This window comes from Agelaius phoeniceus, chromosome 9 (genome assembly GCF_051311805.1).
Source record: "Agelaius phoeniceus isolate bAgePho1 chromosome 9, bAgePho1.hap1, whole genome shotgun sequence".
NCBI lineage: Eukaryota > Metazoa > Chordata > Aves > Passeriformes > Icteridae > Agelaius > Agelaius phoeniceus.
Genome location: NC_135273.1, coordinates 34,483,684 through 34,502,629, shown reverse-complemented (window position 1 = coordinate 34,502,629; position 18,946 = coordinate 34,483,684). Strand labels below are relative to the sequence as shown.

The following is an 18,946-nucleotide window of genomic DNA, read 5'->3' as shown; positions in this document are numbered from 1 at the left end:
TTCAGTCTCATATGCCAAGGGATTCATTGCTATTTTTGAGGAACTGAACTCAGTATTTGAAAATGTAAATGTTATGATGATAGTTTTCACCAAAGTCTTGTCTCACATTGCTTCATAGGAGCCAGGAAATGAGGTAACAGACACAAGCTCCAGGAGAGAGCTTGGAAAGAATTGATTGTCCTTAATCTTTGCTGAAACCACTGAGGGAGGTAAAAAGTAGACTGGAAATCTTGTAAACTGAGTTTTGGAAAATAATGAAAGAACTTGGTTGTTAAAAGAAAAAAATGTATTACTGTATTTAGGAATTTCAGAGTTGATTGAAAAAACACTGAAGGTAACTGTACAGTTGGTAGGGTAGTGTTTGTAACTGTGTGCCAAAATAAGGTTATTGCATATTGTGTGGGAGGGAATTTGCATGTTAAACATTTACTGCTTGTGCTTGGAACAGTCAAAATGTGTTTCTTATACTCAATACATAAACTGTTTTTTCAGAAGGGAATCACATATGTGCTTGTGCTTCAGTTAATATTTAATACCAAATCCGGTATCCAAGAAAAAAAAATTAAACTAATTTCATAAGCAACTGCCCCAAAAAGAATGGAAAGATTTTTCTCAGTGCTTCAGCTCAGTAAAACACTTAGTTTTAACAGAGGACAGGAGCTAGAAATTGTACCACAGACTTGTGAGCATATAAAAGGAGGAAGGCATTTAAAGCTAACCTAAATCTTACCTTGATTTTCCTGTTGCCAGTATCAGCATACTGTGTGTTGTGTAAGGCAGAAAGGGCAGCACTGATGGTCTGTGAGCATGGCTGGAGGTGCCCACAGGAGTGTGCAGTGTGACAGTCAGGAATCCCTGGGGGTGCCTGTGGAGGGGCTGCTGTGAGCTGGGGGGACCTGCTCTCCAGTGAGATTTTCACCACTTGTATGTCCAATGTTTGGGAGGCACAGCTTGAATGTTCATTCAGCTGAAGTTCTGGGGAGCAGTGACTTTGTCTCATGTGTTCTTCCAAGTCTGCTGTTGTGTGTGACTGCTCAGGACAGGAGAGGAAAGGGAATCCCTGACAGCTGTAGAACTGTTTCATCTTGTATAAGATCCATGTTTTGGTTGATATTCTTAATGTGTTGCATTAATTTTTCTAGGCAGTGCTGCTTCTAATCCTTTTATGGAGCATATTTGGGTTTTGGCTATAAGCAAAGAAACTGGATGGTGAGATTTGTTTCAAAGTGGCTGGAAAAGGTTTGCTGTGCTCTTTGATAGCTGCAGCTGCACAGGGACTTGCACTTACTCATTTCCAGTGTCCTTTGGAACAGACTCATTTCTGCTCTTGCCCTTAGGGGTCCCCAGGGACTCTGCTGGGATGGAGCTCTGCTGAAGCAAACAGGATAAAAGAATGGAACTTACCTGTTGATCACATTAAACTATTTTTTCCCAATTAATTTTCCCTATTTCCACTAGGTTATTTTATCTTTTTGGTTTATTAGAAATATTTTAAAATTAAAGGAGGCTTTCTGAAATACCTGTGTCCATACATTCTTCTGTTAATGACTCTATTCCATAATATTGATTTTCTCCTAAGTTATTTTCTCTTAAGTGTATTAAACACCTTCTGGGACAGACTCTTTTCTTAGATTTCAGGTTGCCATAAATTTGCAGAATTACTTCTTTCACTCTTTTAATACCAAGCATCTCTTTTATACAAAAGAGATGTATTTTTACAAATACATTATATTTTTACAATACATTTTGTATTGTATATTTTACAATACATTCTATTTTACAATACATTCTATTTTTACAAAATATCATACATTTTTAATGTATTATATTTTAGGGTGATACTTTTCCCCTCTGCACATGAACAAAATGCTCCTATTAGTTAAACATTTTCAGTAAATATTGCCCAGGGTTGGAAACCTTGTGCCTGTTCAGTGTGTAGGTGTCAGGCTGACACCCACATGGACTGGGGATGAGCTTCTGATTGTTTTCACTGCATGAGGCAGCAGCAACATTGCTTGACCTTTGATGGGGGAGAAGGAAAAACCCCAAATTGTGTTGTTTCATTGGTTTGTCAAAACAGAATGAATAGAGTTTTGCCACAGATTTCTAATGTGTGGATGTCTGTGTAGGTGACAGGTGTGTGTCAAAAATAAAATACCTTCCCATCCTGGGACACTTGCTGGGGTAGGTGGATGCTTCCTTCTTTTCTGTTAGGATTTCTTGTGCTTTGTGCAGCTCATCATCCTGCTGTGTAGTATTTTAGAGAAAAGACAGCTCTGAAGGTCTGCAGTGACTGCCTGTCACCCTGAGCAGCCTGTTTGTGTAAGGACAGGTTTTGTGTTGCTGTTTGGGCATCCCCAGAGCAGCCAGTGGTGCCTGCACTCACTGTCCCACTGTTGGCTCAAGAGCTTCAGCTGCTAACACATGTGCTGGGGTTTGGTTTTCTCCTGCTCTGGGTAGGGTAAATTCACAGTTACCTCAGTTGATGGGAAAGGGTTGATGAATTAGTGGGTGGTTCATGAGCAGCTCACTGTAGGCATCATCCTGCAGCACTGAAGCCAAAGACCCATCAGTGCTGACCTCACAGGGGGCTGAGATTTGGGATTCAATCCATTTCCTGTGGGTTCCTTCTCCTGATTTCAGTGGATGTTGACTTGGATCACCTAAGGTATCATTGCTATCTATCTTTTGCCTTCATTTGGAGTTGCAATACAATCTTTAAGGCTCCAGCTCTGGGGAAAAAAAAAAAAAAAAAAAAAAAAAGAGGGAGAATAAATGACAAAAGCCCTCCAGGCCAGGCTGAGGTTCTTTTTGCCAATGTTGTGTCTCTGTGGCTGATCAGTAGCACCAAGGTGGAAGAGCAGGGCAGATGCCTCCCAGAAGACTCACTTGGTTTGCAGTAATTCCTGGAGGCAGTGTTTGTGTGTTCAGTTGCCTTACATAAATGTCATCTTCTTCTCCCTTTCCTTCCTGTTCCCTTATGCTGGAAGTTACAGTGCAGGCAGTAGTGATTTCAGCCAGTGCTCCACTCCCAGTCACTCCCTGCAGTTGTTTTTGCTTTTTCACTGCTGCAGAGCAGTGATTTGGCATTTCCATAGCGCTTTCCATCCTTCTGCCAGAGTCTCATTCCTGCATGGTAATGCCCAGCTCAGAGCCCATCTCTGTCCAAAAGCAGAGCCACAGAAATGCTGATTTGGGAAGTTGGAGCTGGCCCTGTGCATCAGCATTCCTGAGTGATGCCTGCCTTGCCCCCACAGACAGCCCAGGCTGATGTGATCATGGCTTCAGGGGTTTCTTCCAGGGCTTTTTCCAGAGCTGAGTCCTCTTGGGAATCTTCTGGTAATAAGGTGTTAAAAATCAAAACTGCAGATCACATTTAATGCTGCACTTGTTTCATCCTTGAGTTTCTTTTGTGGGCATCATCTCATCTGAACTTGGCAAATTCCTCCTTTTTGGGGGCAGGGAATGGGGGTTTGGGTTTTGTGGGGTTTTTTTATGATTGTCCTCTAAGCACTTCTGTCAGGGCTTTAACTTCAGGAAAAAATTCTTGTGTGTCCCCTGTGAAGCTTTTCTGACATAGGAATCTTTCCAAACTCCTTGTTTGTGAACATCTGAGCCTTATCTTCTCTGAATGCCTTTTTTTTTCCTGTTTTTTTTTTGTTTGTTTGTTTGGCTGGTTGGTTGGTTTTGGTTTTTGGGTTTTTATTAACAGTTGGATGATCTGTTGACCTTTTAGATTCTGTAATACTGGTGGTAGCCCTGATTTCTTTGAAAATAGAGTGTTATGGTGCTTTTATACCTTTTGTAAGTTGTTTCTTAGACTCTTTCTTTCGTGGACTGTTTGCCTTTTTTGAGTTTTTTATTTATAGCTTGACAGATCCTTAATTTTTTTATGTTGGCTGTTTATTAGTAGGCTGTATAACAAAAATAGGGGTGGAATAAAAACAGATAAAAATCCTTATTACAGTCCTGTACAAATGCAAACCTGGTATTAGCCACTAAAACTAATGTTTTTTAAGTAATGCTTAGATAGCCCACTGTTATAATCAAGATTTTCTAGATCACTGAACCGGTAGGAATTTGTAACCAAATGCCAGAAGCTGCATTTTGTGAAGTGCTGAGTGACACTCAATAACAATAAACTGTTCTATAGATGCAGAGCTGATTTTTTTTTCAGTTTGCTAGTTTGGTTTGAGTTGAGAAAGTGAGAATTGAGAAAGTGAAGAAATGGAGAAGTTAGTCCTGCTTTGACTCTCTGTTACTGTTAGTATTAACAATATTGTTGTTATTATTACAGTACAGTTAGTTATTAATTATATTAGTAATCCATTGAAGGAGAATGGCTCTGTGATGGTTATTTCTGTTCCTGCCTGGCACTTCAGGGCTCAGGAGTTCTGGTGCAGCCCTGCTTGGCAGGGGATGGTGAAGCTCTCATGTAATTTGGAACATGACTGGGGAGTTGTTACAATAGATTTGCAAAAGACTTGAAGGTGAATTCTGCTGGCCTGACTGTCTCCTAGACACAGGTGTAAGTGCAGTTCCACTCTGCCTTAAACAGCCTGCTGTACTTTGTGCTTTTATTTCAATTATTGAACTGTCTTTAGGATTAAGTGATGTACTCCATAGGAGAAGTCTTAAAGGGAATTATTTTTAGCAGAGAGAGGGTGGTTGGTGGAGTTTTTTTCACTTTTTTCCATGGTGTTTTATTAGAGCATCACTTTCTTGCCATAGTGTTGTACCACATTATGATAGTGTGTGTAGCTGTGCAGGCACTATTTTCACTGTTAGCTAAATACAGAATTAGAGGAGTTTATTTTGGACAGAAATGTTTGTAACATCATCTGAAGTAAAGTTGTTCTTCAAGTAGAAGTAATAAAGTAAAAATGAAGGAGAATAGCTATGTTAAGGTAAACAAGGTTAAGTATTATTAAGGAGCAAGAATTTTAATATTATCACTGCTTTATTTAAAGCAATGTCACCTCTGAACAAACATTCCTACCAAACCAGGTGCAGCTCTCCATGGCTGCAGTGTGGCAGAAGGGGAAGATTGAGGAGGGAGTGAGGAGGGGAAGGGCCCTGGGAACTGAGATGAGGGTTTTGTCCTCACTTCTGCAGTGCTGGTGGCATGAATTGATTCTTGTTGCAGAAAAATCACTTCCCCTGTGTGTGCTGCAATCTGCTCATCTGTAACCACTGCAGCACCAGGGCCAGGAACAGCTGCAGAAGTGTTGCAGATATTGCACCTCAGTGATACTGGTGCAGAAATGACTAAGGAGCTCCACAGGACTGGATTGACAGCAGCTGTTCAGAGCCAGCTCTTTGATGTAGTCTGCTAGCACTGAGGAGAGAAGATTCAGCAAAGTGGAGCTTATTTCCATTTTAATATCTCTTAGACATGCTGAGAATAAAAGGCTGTGACATTTTCCAGTAAGAAAAGAGTTTAAATGTGATTTAGTGTGTGTTTAAGGGGCAATTAGGGAAAAGGAGGGCAGACTCACTTCTGTGACAAGCTGGCCATTTGTCCTGCTGTCTGTCAGAGCAGCAGCAGGTTTGGACAGCACCCTGCACTGCTGGAAGGAATTGTATTCTTCATTATTAAGGAATTAGTTGGGTCTTGGCCTGTGTTGAGGCATCTCCACACACTGGCTCTGTACAGAGGCAAAATCTGCAGGTTAGAAGACTTGAAGGCACAGTGTTGTAAATGAGTTTCCTATTTCAGGAAATGACAGGGAACATTAAAGTATGTTCTCACTTTCAAATCTATTGCTTATACCCTGCAAAGCAGACATAGTTTATTTTACTGAAGAAATTCAGAATGGGCTGGAGGGAACACTGCAGTGGAACCACATGGAGATGAAAAATACCTGAAAACGACTTTTTTCTTGGTTCTGTTGTTTTGGGGGAGTTTCTCCAGTAATTTACAGGAGTGTATTTAGCACAGTTAAAATGTTGGGCTCTTTGCTAGTGGTGTCTGGTTTCTGTCATGTTAAAGTTAACACAGCTCTTTTGGTGATGGTAATTGGAAAGTAATTTCTCATCCATGTGGTAATTCAGCATCTGGTGCACTGAGCTGGCTGACTCTTAGCTACTCTCACAAGTGGTGTACGTGCTAATTTAGATAGACTGGCTTATGTCTCAGGACATTTTTATTCACAGTGTTCTTATTCCTTGTTCTAGAGCTCCTGCCAAGGAAGTAGAACTCGAGCATTTGGACAGCTGAAGCAGCTTTTATTGATAGTGTAACTTTACTGATGCTGTTCATTGCAAACCATTTAGAAATTGTTTGAAAAAAGTGGGAGACAGGAGCCAAACTGCTGATGATAAAAAGTTGTTTAGGATAATGAAGAGGAGGGACAGGCATCATGAAGAGCAGGAAGGACTTGCAATGGCCATCAGAACAAATGGCCATTAAAATAATAGCTAAAACTCAATAAATATAAAGTCCCACCAAAAACCAGTGTTGTGGTTTCATATACACAGTGATGGAGCACTGCTCGTGCTCAAGATAACGATTCATTAGACATCAGCTGTGATGGAAACAGCAGGACAAACAGCTGAGAATTCCTGGGGAGGAGCAGAGAAATCATGGATGATATTTCTGCCTCTGGGGAAAGTGTGTTGTCCCTCAGGCTGGCCAGGTCTGGTCCCCCATGTCCAGAGAGCCCAGCAGGACTGGGACAGGCAGGTGCAGGCTGGGCAGCCTGGCAGGTGGCAAGGGAGAGGAAAGCAGGGCTCCCCCAAATCCCCAGGGACACGGAGAGCTGCACAGCAAGGTCTTAGCCAGGCTCATCCTGGATCAGAGCTAGAGGGCAAGGAGTGAGCTATGCAGGAGGAAAAGGCAATGGGTTTTTCTTGCACATAATCTGCATTTAAGCTTTCCTGGTAATTTACTGGGTGGTAAATTGCTGCATGGATTTAAAAATGAGTGGAGAAATGCAGAAAAGGCAAATCCTTAAAAAGCTGGGAGAGAACACATCCCCGGAGCTGTTGGGTGGGTGGCTGGAGGGTGCCTGCCCTCACTGAGAACCATCTGCACACCCCAGTGCCTTTTCTGCTGCTCATCCATGGGCACTGCTGTTAGCCAGGCTCAGGGTCAGGATAAGGCTGGACAATCTGCTGCTCTGACCTCGTTCTTGTACTCTGCAATTTCAGAATCCCTTTCTGTCTCTTGACTATCCTTTTATGCAAAGGTGTGAAAATTCTGAACTTCTCTTGTTTATCCCAGAACTTGTTTCTAAATTGCTGGAACAAATTCTGCTGGATAAGGCACCTCTTCAGTAAATATGCTGTAGTTTTTGGCTCATGCTTTCTGGTAAGAAAAGTGGGTAAGCCTAGACCTTTGTGGCTGTAGAAAAAGATGTAGCTGTGGGGTTTTGCCCTAAGAGCTGTTGATTGTGTTTGTGTCTCAGTTAGCTGTGGCTCACCTTGAAGGCTTGCTCATATTCTCAGATTCTGTTTGAGACTCTCTGGGCTAGCTGATAAATTGAATTACTTCAGTTGCTGCCTTCCTTTGGACACCCACAAGGACACCTGGATAGCTGCAGTGCATGGTAGGGGTGGGTGCACAACTACAGCACCAGAGGGATGGACAAACCTGGGGTTAAAAATGCTCAAAATAACTGAGCATCCTGCCCAAATGAGCAACTGCAAGGATGGTACTGATGGCCCTGGGTGTCCAGGTGTGAGTGTTCCAGGGAAGCTCTGTGCAGGGGCTGTGTCCCATGGCAGTGTCTCCTTTTGTCCCAGCCATGGGTGTGTTCACACACAGGTGAGGGAGTGCGTGGCCTTGTCACTTCATGCTCTGTTCCTGAGTGCAGAGCAGGGCCAGTGGGAATCAGTTGAGCTTTGTGGAGAAGTTTGGTAGGTTTTGTTCTTTCCTGCCATTGTGTGCTGCAGCTGAAGCAGATTATTCATTGTTAATGTGGGAGTCTTGGTGGATACTTGGCACTGATGACATTGAGTGCTTCCTGAAAGAGCTCAGGGGTGCTCTGGCCCTGCAAGCTTCCAAGGAGCTGACCATGGCATCACAGAATTCTTTAGGCTGGAAAAGCCCTCTAGGATCACTGAGAGCCATCATTAACCCAGCACTGCCAAGCCCACACTAACCCACATCCCTAAACACCACATCTGCATGTCTTTAAAATTCCTCTGGGGATGGGGACTCCCCCACTGCCCTGGGCAGCCTGTGCCAAGGCCTGACAGTCCCTTCTGTGAAGAAATTGTTCATAATATCCAATCTAAACCTTCCCTGGGTCAACTTGAGGCTGTTGCTATTGCTTGTTGCATTTCAGTGTTACATAATGCTTCACAAACTTGTTACAAGTCTGTTTTGTTGATTATGTTATTTTTTCAGTGTGAGTCACACAGTCAGTCATGGTTAGCTTGTGTGGAAAAGCAATTGCAGGAGAAAGGTTTTTATTTTCCCATTCTAAAAACCTAGCTTTTAAGATCCCCCACTTAACAAATGATTACTTTCTCATGCCTTTTAAATTCATTAGGGACCAAAATTAAACAAACTGAAGTATTAAGTTATTTACTTTATCACTGTTGCTAACTACATCACAGAAATCATGAGTAATACCAAAAACCTTTGGACACAAGGTTTGCCAGCTGATTTCTGCATTGTTCCCAGCCTGAGGAAACACTCCAGAGTTCAGTTGTCCTGCTCAATACTGCTTTTCTGTACATTGAGGGTGGCATTGCTGCAGATTTATTACTATTCCACAAGAGAGACTCAGTTCAGTGCTTCTGTGAGGATGTTGGGGTAGGACATGGAGGGAATTCTCAGTTCCCAAGGAAAGCAGCTTGGCCCCAGCTCTGGCTGCCCTGGCCCTGGGCAGGGGGGGCTCTCTGTGCCTGTGCCAGGTGGGAGCAGTGCCTGATCTCAGGGACACGAGTGCTGCCTGTGGAGCTGGGGGAGCACCTGGTGGAACCTGACCCTCCAATGAAATCCACACCACTCATAAATCCCTTTGCAGCCTCAAAGGTGAGGGACTCTGAAATGTTTGGGGTCCAGTAAGAAATACTGGATTCTCTGCTATGTACACAGTTGTTGTTGTTAGGTTGGATGTGACATACACACATGGGATTATGGTCTAAGAAGAAAAAAGTTTTTATTCTGTGTGTTCTCCAGCTTATATACTGTTAACAAACTGTGATCTTCAGTCATTAACTACATCACAATAACTTATCATGTTCATTGGTGCAAAGCAATTAGTATCAATATAATTGGCAAAAGTTTTACAGAAATTTAATAAGGCACATATGCACATCTACTTATGCATGTAGCTTACAAAAATTTCCATGTATCTTTTCTAATCTGTTTCTAATGCTGATGGCCTTCTTCCTTGCTATAGATACACTCAAAAATCATCAATTATTTCTTCTATTAACTCAACTTTGCTTGCAGGCCAGCTGTCAAGCCCCTCCATACATAATGAAGCAAATTCCAGCTACATTGAACTCCAGAAAAGTGTGGTCTTGGTTTAAAGGAAACTGTAAATTTTCTTTGTATTCACTTGTTATTTTTCCTGGACACTCTTTCTAGTTTAAAGGTATAAGAGAACTTAAAAAGGGCAACCTGATGGTGTACAGTACCACACTGTGCTATTGAAGTTATAGCCTAGAAATTTCTTATATATATTTTTATATATTTATATTTATTTATATATTATAGATTTCTTCCTATAAAAATTCTTTTAATATTTTTTTTAAATTTAAAAAAGAAAAGTAAAAGCAATATTTCACACTGAGTAATAAAATGAAGTTGTTCTGGCTTGAAGGAACTGTGCAGCCTCAGCAAGGTAAAACCCACATTGACATGAGTAACCTGCATTGTGAATCAGCCATAACAGATTTCTGCAAACTTCACCCAAATGTGAATGACTTGGATTATTCTTCTTTCTTTATAAAACATACTGAACTGTTGGGGAGTCACCACCAAGACTCCTTTTGAGCAATGGTCTATCAGAGGCATTTACTCATATTCTCATTAATCCTAAGGCTGATTGTGAGAGTATATGATTGACTTTAGAAGGGCCATGCTTTATCTCTTGACACAAACTTTAAGCTTGCTTCTTCCTGCTCAGCTTGCACAGATCCCTCTCCAGCTGCCCATTGGTTGCAAACCTTTTCATTTACAGATGAACTGCAAGTGTGCTTTGATGAGTCCAAATGACTTGGATATTCAGAGGTGATCAGGCTAAGAGGTCACATATGAATGACAGCTGCACATCTGGCAGCAAAGCAGATTTTCCATCAGTCCAATAGAGAATCTGCCTGAATGCTCAGCTATTTGGAGGTATTGAAAGAGCAAGTGAACTGTTGCCTTCTGCTTTTCTGGTCCAGTGCTGTCTGTTAGCTGGTGGAGGGCTGCTGGGTGAGGGCCTGGCTGAGCAGCTGCATGCCTGGAGCAGGTGCATTGCAGCACAGCTGGCACAGGGGGCTGCAGTGCAGGGCCTGGGGGGCACAGAGAGAGCCACACGGGACCCCAGCCTGTGGCTGAGGAGGGTGGAGCCTCTGCTGCCTCTGAGAGGGCCAAGCCTGTGGGCCTGGAAGCTTCACACTGGAGAGTTGACACCTGGAGGCTTTGTGCAGGCTGTGCTGGCTGAAACACATGGGATGAATAAATAAACCTGTTTTCAAAGATTATGTTCTAGTATTACCTAGCTTTAATGTGGTTTTGGTGGTCTTAAATACAGCTCTATTTCAGATTGTGGCAAAAACTTAAATATGTGGGAATAGGACTGTAATTTTTTCCCATTTTTATTCAGTGGTGTACTGTACTGTTCCATCCTGGTTAGTCTGGGTGTGAGGAATAAGGCTGTTCTGTGTATCATACAGGTTAGCAAAAGCTTCAGCACTCTTAAGAGCACAGTCTGTTTCATAATATTCTTCTAATTTTTCTTTGCAAGGTGGGAACCATCTTAGATACTGATCTGTAACAGTGGTAGCTGCCCTAGCACATGTCTGTGTGTGCTTTGGCAGTGTGTTTTCACATACCTGCCTTCTGGAGTGTTTGGCACTGTTTTCTGTCGTATTTTTAAGGTAATGTTGGCTTCTCAGGGGATCTGTTGTCCTTCTAGGGGTTATTTTCCTTGCAATTCATCTTCTTTATTGTTTGTGTACAACACCTAAAATATTACTCCTGTAAAATGTACTGCTATTTCTACTGCAGGGAAAAAAGCAGCACAAAATCTCGTTGTACACCAGAGATGGTCTGTGATGCTGTCCCAGTCCTGCTAGTAATGGACACTCTCTGGGCAGCATTTCTTTTTTCTCTTTTACTTTTTTCTCTATTACTTTTGTCTCTTTCCCTTTTGTCTCTTTCCCTTTTTTCTCTTTCCCTTTTTTCTCTTTCCCTTTTTTCTCTTTCCCTTTTTTCTCTTTCCCTTTTTTCTCTTTCCCTTTTTTCTCTTTCCCTTTTTTCTCTTTCCCTTTTTTCTCTTTCCCTTTTTTCTTTCCCTTTCCCTCTCTTTCTCTCTCTCTTTCTCTCTCTCTTTCTCTCTCTCTTTCTCTCTCTCTCCTTCTCTCTCCTTCTCTCTCCTTCTCTCTCCTTCTCTCTTTCTCTTTTTTTCTCTTTTTCTCTCTCTTTTCTTTTTCTTTTTCCTTTTCCTTTTTCCTTCTTGCTTTTCCAGGCCTGACTTGTGCCAGAGGAGAGCAGCTCCTGAGGCAGTGCCCATGCTTAGAGTAACCCAGACCATTCTTGCAGGTGATCCGGAGAAGCAGCGACGAGGAGAAGCTGCTGTGCCTGGTGCGCCAGCGCGCGGGGCACCACTGCCAGACGGCCGTGATCGTGATCCTGATCCTGGCCTGGGAGGGCATCCCACACCTGCTGGCAGACACGCTCTACGAGGAGCTGAGGCAGAGCCTGCGCAAGTACGGCTGCCCCACCAGCCGCCGCTGCGCCCTCAACGAAGAGTGAGTGCTGCTGTGCTCCTGAGGAGCTCACCAGGGCCACCTGCAGCCCAGAGCACTGCTGGGAGCTAGGCTGGGACACCTGCAGCCCAGAGCACTGCTGGGAGCTCACCAGGGCCACCTGCAGCCCAGAGCACTGCTGGGAGCTCACCAGGGCCACCTGCAGCCCAGAGCACTGCTGGGAGCTAGGCTGGGACACCTGCAGCCCAGAGCACTGCTGGGAGCTGGGCTGAGACACCTGCATCCCCAGAGCACTGCTGGGAGCTCACCAGGGACACCTGCAGCCCAGAGCACTGCTTGGAGCTAGGCTGGGACACCTGCAGCCCAGAGCACTGCTGGGAGCTCACCAGGGCCACCTGCAGCCTAGAGCACTGCTTGGAGCTCACCAGGGACACCTGCAGCCCAGAGCACTGCTGGGAGCTAGGCTGGGACACCTGCAGCCCAGAGCACTGCTGGGAGCTGGGCTGGGACACCTGCAGCCCCAGAGCACTGCTGGGAGCTAGGCTGGGACACCTGCAGCCCAGAGCACTGCTGGGAGCTAGGCTGGGACACCTGCAGCCCCAGAGCACTGCTGGGAGCTAGGCTGGGACACCTGCAGCCCAGAGCACTGCTGGGAGCTCACCAGGGCCACCTGCAGCCCCAGAGCACTGCTGGGAGCTCACCAGGGCCACCTGCAGCCCAGAGCACTGCTGGGAGCTAGGCTGGGACACCTGCAGCCCAGAGCACTGCTGGGAGCTAGGCTGGGACACCTGCAGCCCAGAGCACTGCTGGGAGCTAGGCTGGGACACCTGCAGCCCAGAGCACTGCTGGGAGCTAGGCTGGGACACCTGCAGCCCAGAGCACTGCTGGGAGCTCACCAGGGACACCTGCAGCCCCAGAGCACTGCTGGGAGCTGGGCTGGGACACCTGCAGCCCCAGAGCACTGCTGGGAGCTGGGCTGGGACACCTGCAGCCCAGAGCACTGCTGGGAGCTCACCAGGGACACCTGCAGCCCCAGAGCACTGCTGGGAGCTAGGCTGGGACACCTGCAGCCCCAGAGCACTGCTGGGAGCTAGGCTGGGACACCTGCAGCCCCAGAGCACTGCTGGGAGCTCACCAGGGACACCTGCAGCCCTAGAGCACTGCTGGGAGCTCACCAGGGACACCTGCAGCCCCAAAGCTCTGCTGTCACTGTGGGATCACACCTTGGTCCTGGCCTTTCCTGGAGACAGGGCTCTCAGTGTGTGCCATGCCCAGGGCTCCCATGGGAGCTGTGTGTGCCATGCCCAAGGCTCCCATGGGAGCTGTGTGTGCCATGCCCAAGGCTCTGATGGGAGCTGTGTGTGCCATGCCCAAGGCTCTGATGGGAGCTGTGTGTGCCATGCCCAGGGCTCTCAGTGGGAGCTGTGTGTGCCATGCCCAAGGCTCTGATGGGAGCTGTGTGTGCCATGCCCAAGGCTCTGATGGGAGCTGTGTGTGCCATGCCCAAGGCTCCCATGGGAGCTGTGTGTGCCATGCCCAGGGCTCCCATGGGAGCTGTGTGTGCCATGCCCAAGGCAAGCAGTGGCCATGAGCTGCTCCTGGCTCTGCCCAAACACCAGCAGTGTGCCCTGTGCTCACAGCAGTGCTAACAGAGCTGCCAAGAAGGGGGGTTGTGACTTTGTAAAGTAGATGTGAGACTGAACACTCAAAACTAGGATCTTCCTCTGTGCCTCTGAGAGGAATTTAAATTGATTAGAGAGTATCTTGCAACTGCAGTGCTGTCTGTGTAGCCCACATTTAACAGGCTCTGAGAGCTGTATGGGAACCTGAATCTAATGGTTGTATTCTTAAAGGGTCTACCCAGAAAGTCAAAATCAATTTGGAGTTAATGATTTTGCTGCACATAACACAAGAGCTATTGGATTTAGGGTAATGTTAAGTAGCAGGGCTATTTTCTTGGTTGAAGATGTTATCCACCTGGAGAAGTCAAAATGAATGCATGGGTGTTATTATATAGCTGTAATTGTTTATATTTCTGTCCCAAATTTGGTCTTGGGGAAGTTGAGACTGTCTTCATGGAGAAAAGTCAGCCCTCTATACAGGAGTATTTTCTTAATGAAAATACCTGGTTAAGCCATGAATTTCACAAATTCCTTTGTTATGCTCTGTATTATAAAAGAAATAGCAAAATAGCACTGACCTAAAAAAAGCCCAGAGCCAAGAGCTGTGTTGCCAGCTGACCTGCTCTGTCTTTATTTCCTTTTCTAGTCGTTCTTGTGCATGTCAAGGACTTGACCCAGAAACTTGTGGAGCATCATTCTCATTTGGCTGTTCATGGAGTATGTATTTCAATGGCTGTAAGTTTGCCAGGAGCAAAAACCCCAGGAAATTTAGGCTTCTCACTGATGACCCTAAACAAGTAAGATATGTTTTTTCTCAAAATGCCTTTTCTGATGATTTTCAGAACTTCTCCACCCCTTCTCTCTCCCAGTATGTGTAACTGACCAACAAAGTTTTTGTGTCTGTAGTATTTAGAATAAAGGACACTGAGATTTCATTCAGTGGAATAATTACTATGTATTTATATACCATAAAATCATTCTTAATGCTTTTGTGCATGCCTGTTTAGCTCACTGTGTATCTCTGTGTGAAATTTTAATTCTTTGTAAGTAAAGGCCTTTTTCTAAGGGCCAAGCTTGCAGCTCAGGGTTTCAGGCCTTTTGCCTTGGTACAGAAAATGTTGTACCTTGGGGTTGCACTGCTTTCTCACTGCTGTAGGACCAGCTGACAGCCTGGGCTCCCCTCTGTCACCAAGAATAAACTGTTTTTTTTTCTGTGGACAGTGTGGATTTTAAAAATAGTTTTGAAGGAATGAATACACTAAAATGAAGTGCAGTGAAATGATACCATAATTGCTGCTTATGAGTGTTAGTGATGCCATAAAGGTGAGGCAGCACAGAAAACAGTGATGGATTATGTGAACAAACCTCTAAAAAAATCCAGCCACATTAGTTACTTTACGTTGAAAATATTTTCCTGGAGAAGGAATAAAGGTGGTGTAAGCTGGGAACTTCTGCCTGGTGAACAGAGACTTCTCAGGGTGGCTCCAAAGTGCCTTTTGTTGTGACTGTAGGTGTTGTAACCCCATCCATAGTGCCCTATGGATTTCCCAGGTAAAAGTGCCACATCTTTGCTACCACAGCTGGCATGTTTGGGGCACTGTTGGGCACTCAGTGCCAGGCTCTCTGTTGGGCTCACACTGCAGAAATCTTCCTGTGTACACACAGTGTGAGACATCCCTTCTTCTTGATAGCTGTCACTTGATTCACTGCAGGAAATACTGCCCCAGCTCCTGATTGTTGTCCTAGAAGGGTTTCTGAAATGGTTCTCATGCACATGAGTGCAAGCCCTCAGGCTCCCCTGAGCTGTGTGGGTACTCACAAACCTCATGAGGGCTGAGCTGGGGCTGTGCCTCAGCACAACACTCTGCCCTCCTCACTGAGCACCTTCCTGAGGCTCTGCAGCAAACCCACCTCTGCTTGTCTCAGGAGGGAATTTGTTTTATGAACTTCCACTTAATAGGAAAATGTATTTATTGGGCATCCTTGCATTTTAGGGATCCTGTTCCTTCCCTGTCCTTTGCTGCTGCCTGTGTGTTTAGGTTCTCCTCTGTATAATCTGCATTTTCCCTGTAGGTTTCTGCTGAATGACAGGAGGTTAAGGGTGTAATATATTGAGGAAAGAATGGCTCCTAGGGTAGATATCCTCCTGGTAGGATGGATAATTAAGGATACATTAGCTTCACTGTGGTTCAGAAAACCTTGTGGGAGCCATTTACAGCTGATAAAGCTGGGTTTAGTACAAGTTAAAAATACAGCATCATCTTGTAATGTAACATTCCATTGAAAAAAGCAAAGTCTCCTGGTGTTTATGTTGGTGTTTACAGTGTGTGGTGATAAGTGGGTTTTTTAAAATAACAAATAACAGCTTGCTTCATTTTGCCACTATGCACTGTGAGAAACTGAAGCTGCAGTTGTCTCTCAAAGCTTGGTCCTGGGAGGAAAAGAAATTAGGGAGTCTGTCACTGCCCTCTGCTTTCCCAGTTGGTGATTTTCCTGGAAAAGCAAAAACTTAGGATAAGAATATAGGGATTGTTTCTACAAATAAGAGCTTAAATATGACACTGCTGTAGAAGCCTACCTAGCTAATTCTGTGTTTATATGGATTAGCCATATAAAGGGAATATTATTTCTGAATCTAGTAGTTATTTCCATGAAGTCCTGATTTTTGCCCCTCCAAAGACCAAAATAGTTATCAGAAAATGAGAAAAGTACCTGAGAGAAGACCTAAGAGCTGAAAATAAATGCTATTAGCAGTTTCTCACATGGTGTGTCATCATAGACTAAGGCCCCATTTGCAAAACACCAACAGAAGACCTGGGCTTCCATCCCCACTCAGCTTGGGGTGTGATTTTTCTCCTGTGGATGTTACTTCTGTGTTTTTGTGTGCAGCACACCTCACTCCTTGACTGCATAAGGAAAAGGATGCAGAAATCAGTTCCTGTGTGCTGGGTTGCTTTGACCTAGCAGGTATCCTCTATTGTTATTTGGCTGATTTCTGTTTAACAGCTTTGATGGTTTAGTTTAGGCATTTATGGTTGGTGACAAAGGGCAGCAGAACAGAAGTCAGTTCAATAAAATATGAGGTAGAAGCTGACCTGTTGGGCATGTCTAAACTGGCAGAGATGCTTTTAAAGCAAACTGCAGCACCAAATGTTGCCTTTCCCTGCAGGAGGAACTTCTTGAAAACAATTTGCAAACGTTGGCTACTGATGTGGCTCCGGTTTATAAGAAGCTTGCTCCAGAAGCTTTCCAGAACCAGGTGGGTGTGTGAGATCCAGCTCTGATGAACAGTTTCAATGGGAGCAGCAGCCCCAGAGGGTGTTCTGGTGGCTGTGCATTTGGAATCCTGGTGCATTTGGCAGGTTTCCACACATTGCCCCTCTTTACTTGAGCTGCTTAAACTACTCATGGTGCTTAAGTAGCACCATATTTTTATCTGTGAGAAATGCTTAGAGATAATTCTGTCAATAAAATGTTGTTACTGTCCAAGACATTTGATTGTGGGTTCATTATTATCTCGTTGGCATCCAGGCACAGATGTTGCATGTTTCATAGGAAAACACGAATCCCTGAGTCTGCCTGGCTGCCCTGATTGTGTCCCAGAGCTGTGGGTGCCTGCTGGGGTTGCACACCCAACACTCTCAGTGCTCAGTGTCTGCAGTTTGTTCTCTCTCCCTCCAGGTGGAAAACGAGCACATGGGCCCTGACTGCCGGCTGGGCTGCAAGGACGGCCGGCCCTTCTCGGGTGTCACCGCCTGCATCGACTTCTGTGCCCACGCCCACAAGGACACACACAACATGCACAACGGCAGCACTGTGGTACGTACCTGCAGCCCTCACTGCGGGCACTGCAGCCTCCAGGGTGCTGCTGCTGCTCTGGGCTTGTTTCATTGCAGCTGGTTCAGAATTAACTGCAGCTTGCCATTTATCGATGCCCATCTTATTTCCATACATTTGCTACTGTCTACAGAGGACATGAGTTCATTTTATTGCATAACAGATCAAAAGAGGGATGAGAGTAACAGATCAAAAGAGGGATGAGAGTGATCTCTCCTACAAAATACCTTCATTCTATAAAGACTCAATTGTTACTGTCTACAGAGGACATGGGTTCATTTTATTGCATAACAGATCAAAAGGGGGATGGGAGTGATCCTTCCTACAAAATGCCTTCATTCTGTAAAGACTCCTGGTCCTTTGGGGAGGCCTGGCCAGAGGGCAGATCAGTTTTTCCTGGGAAAGGGCTGATGTTCAAGGCAAATGATTGTCTGACCAAGGAGCTGTACAGACCTCTGTGGAGGAAGACTAAAGCAAACTGATTAATTAGTAACTTACCTCCCCCAGGCTCTCCAAATTCACCCTTTCTTGCACTGGGCACTTACCAGGTTCCCTGGTAGTGTGGTTACAGGTCAGGAAGCAGACAGTATGGATTGTGGTGGAGCCAGTGACCATTACAGTCTTTAAATCTCAGTATGAAAGAAAAACCCCCAGTGTGTGGCTGTATTATATACCTTAATGGATTACCAGGGAGAAAATTGGGAATTAATTAAAGTGATCTTTGAGAAATTAAGACCATAGTGTTGAAGAAAGACAAGGTCAAAGCAGAAAAGATAAAACTGGCAGTACTCTTTGAGCAGTTGGAGCATCACAGTGCTCTGAATAGTGAGGGTGACTTCTTGTACAGCAGTGCAGGTAACAAGAGTAACTTTTCTATCAAAGGATCTATATCTGGAAAAAATCTATCTAAAATCTCTGCTTACTCTAGAATTTTTTTTTTGGAAATACAAACTGAATTATTGTGTTGCTGTGATTCTATAAAGTGTTGCATTTACACCTATAGTTAACACTGTCCATTTCTATGTGACAGCAATGAAATGAGTGGTACAGTTGTTTTAATGTTAATTTTATGCTTGTAAGGAGAGCAAATGTCCATTCTTTTAAAGTATGGAAGCAGCTCTGAGAATCCACCAGGAATGCCAGTCCTCAATAGACTGTTATTTTTGCTTAGTGTTGGAAGTATGCATTGCAAAATCACTTCTGAAACATAGGAATTTGATGCCCTTAAAGATTCTAAACTTGAAAATGAGATCTCCTTGTCAGACAAGCTACATTATATGCTTTTTGATGAAATTTAGTTTAGGTGTTCTGTAATTAATAATTTAAGTGCTCCATTACCTCTTAAATGAGAGACAAAATGGCAGCTGAGTCTGCTACTCATTTTGCCATACTGGATCCCAAAAAAGTCCTAAGTTATGGCCAGAAGCAGCTGGAGGGACAATTAAACCTTTTTTGTGGAATGTATTGAGGAATAGTTCTACCACTGCATTTATCTGTAGGGACCTGCTGTCATTTCAGCTGCACATGGTCCTTGCTGGTGTTGATGCTTCATGGATTGTGTGTGGTGTGTTTGCAAGTGGTTCCACATCCCAGCAGCATGGAACAACTTG

At 44.5% G+C, this 18,946-nt stretch overlaps 1 protein-coding gene across 3 annotated transcripts in view; it reads left to right on the top strand.

Moving 5' to 3' along the window:
• The window catches only part of TET1 (tet methylcytosine dioxygenase 1), a 77,474-nt gene that overhangs the window by 37,500 nt on the left and 21,028 nt on the right, over positions 1 to 18,946 (top strand). For all 3 annotated transcript variants that reach the window (XM_077183534.1, XM_077183535.1, XM_054637169.2), the window contains 4 exons: positions 11,711 to 11,919; positions 14,146 to 14,296; positions 16,669 to 16,758; positions 17,181 to 17,318. In XM_077183534.1, coding sequence (XP_077039649.1) covers positions 11,711 to 11,919; positions 14,146 to 14,296; positions 16,669 to 16,758; positions 17,181 to 17,318 — 588 coding nt within the window. The remainder of the gene's footprint in view (positions 1 to 11,710; positions 11,920 to 14,145; positions 14,297 to 16,668; positions 16,759 to 17,180; positions 17,319 to 18,946) is intronic.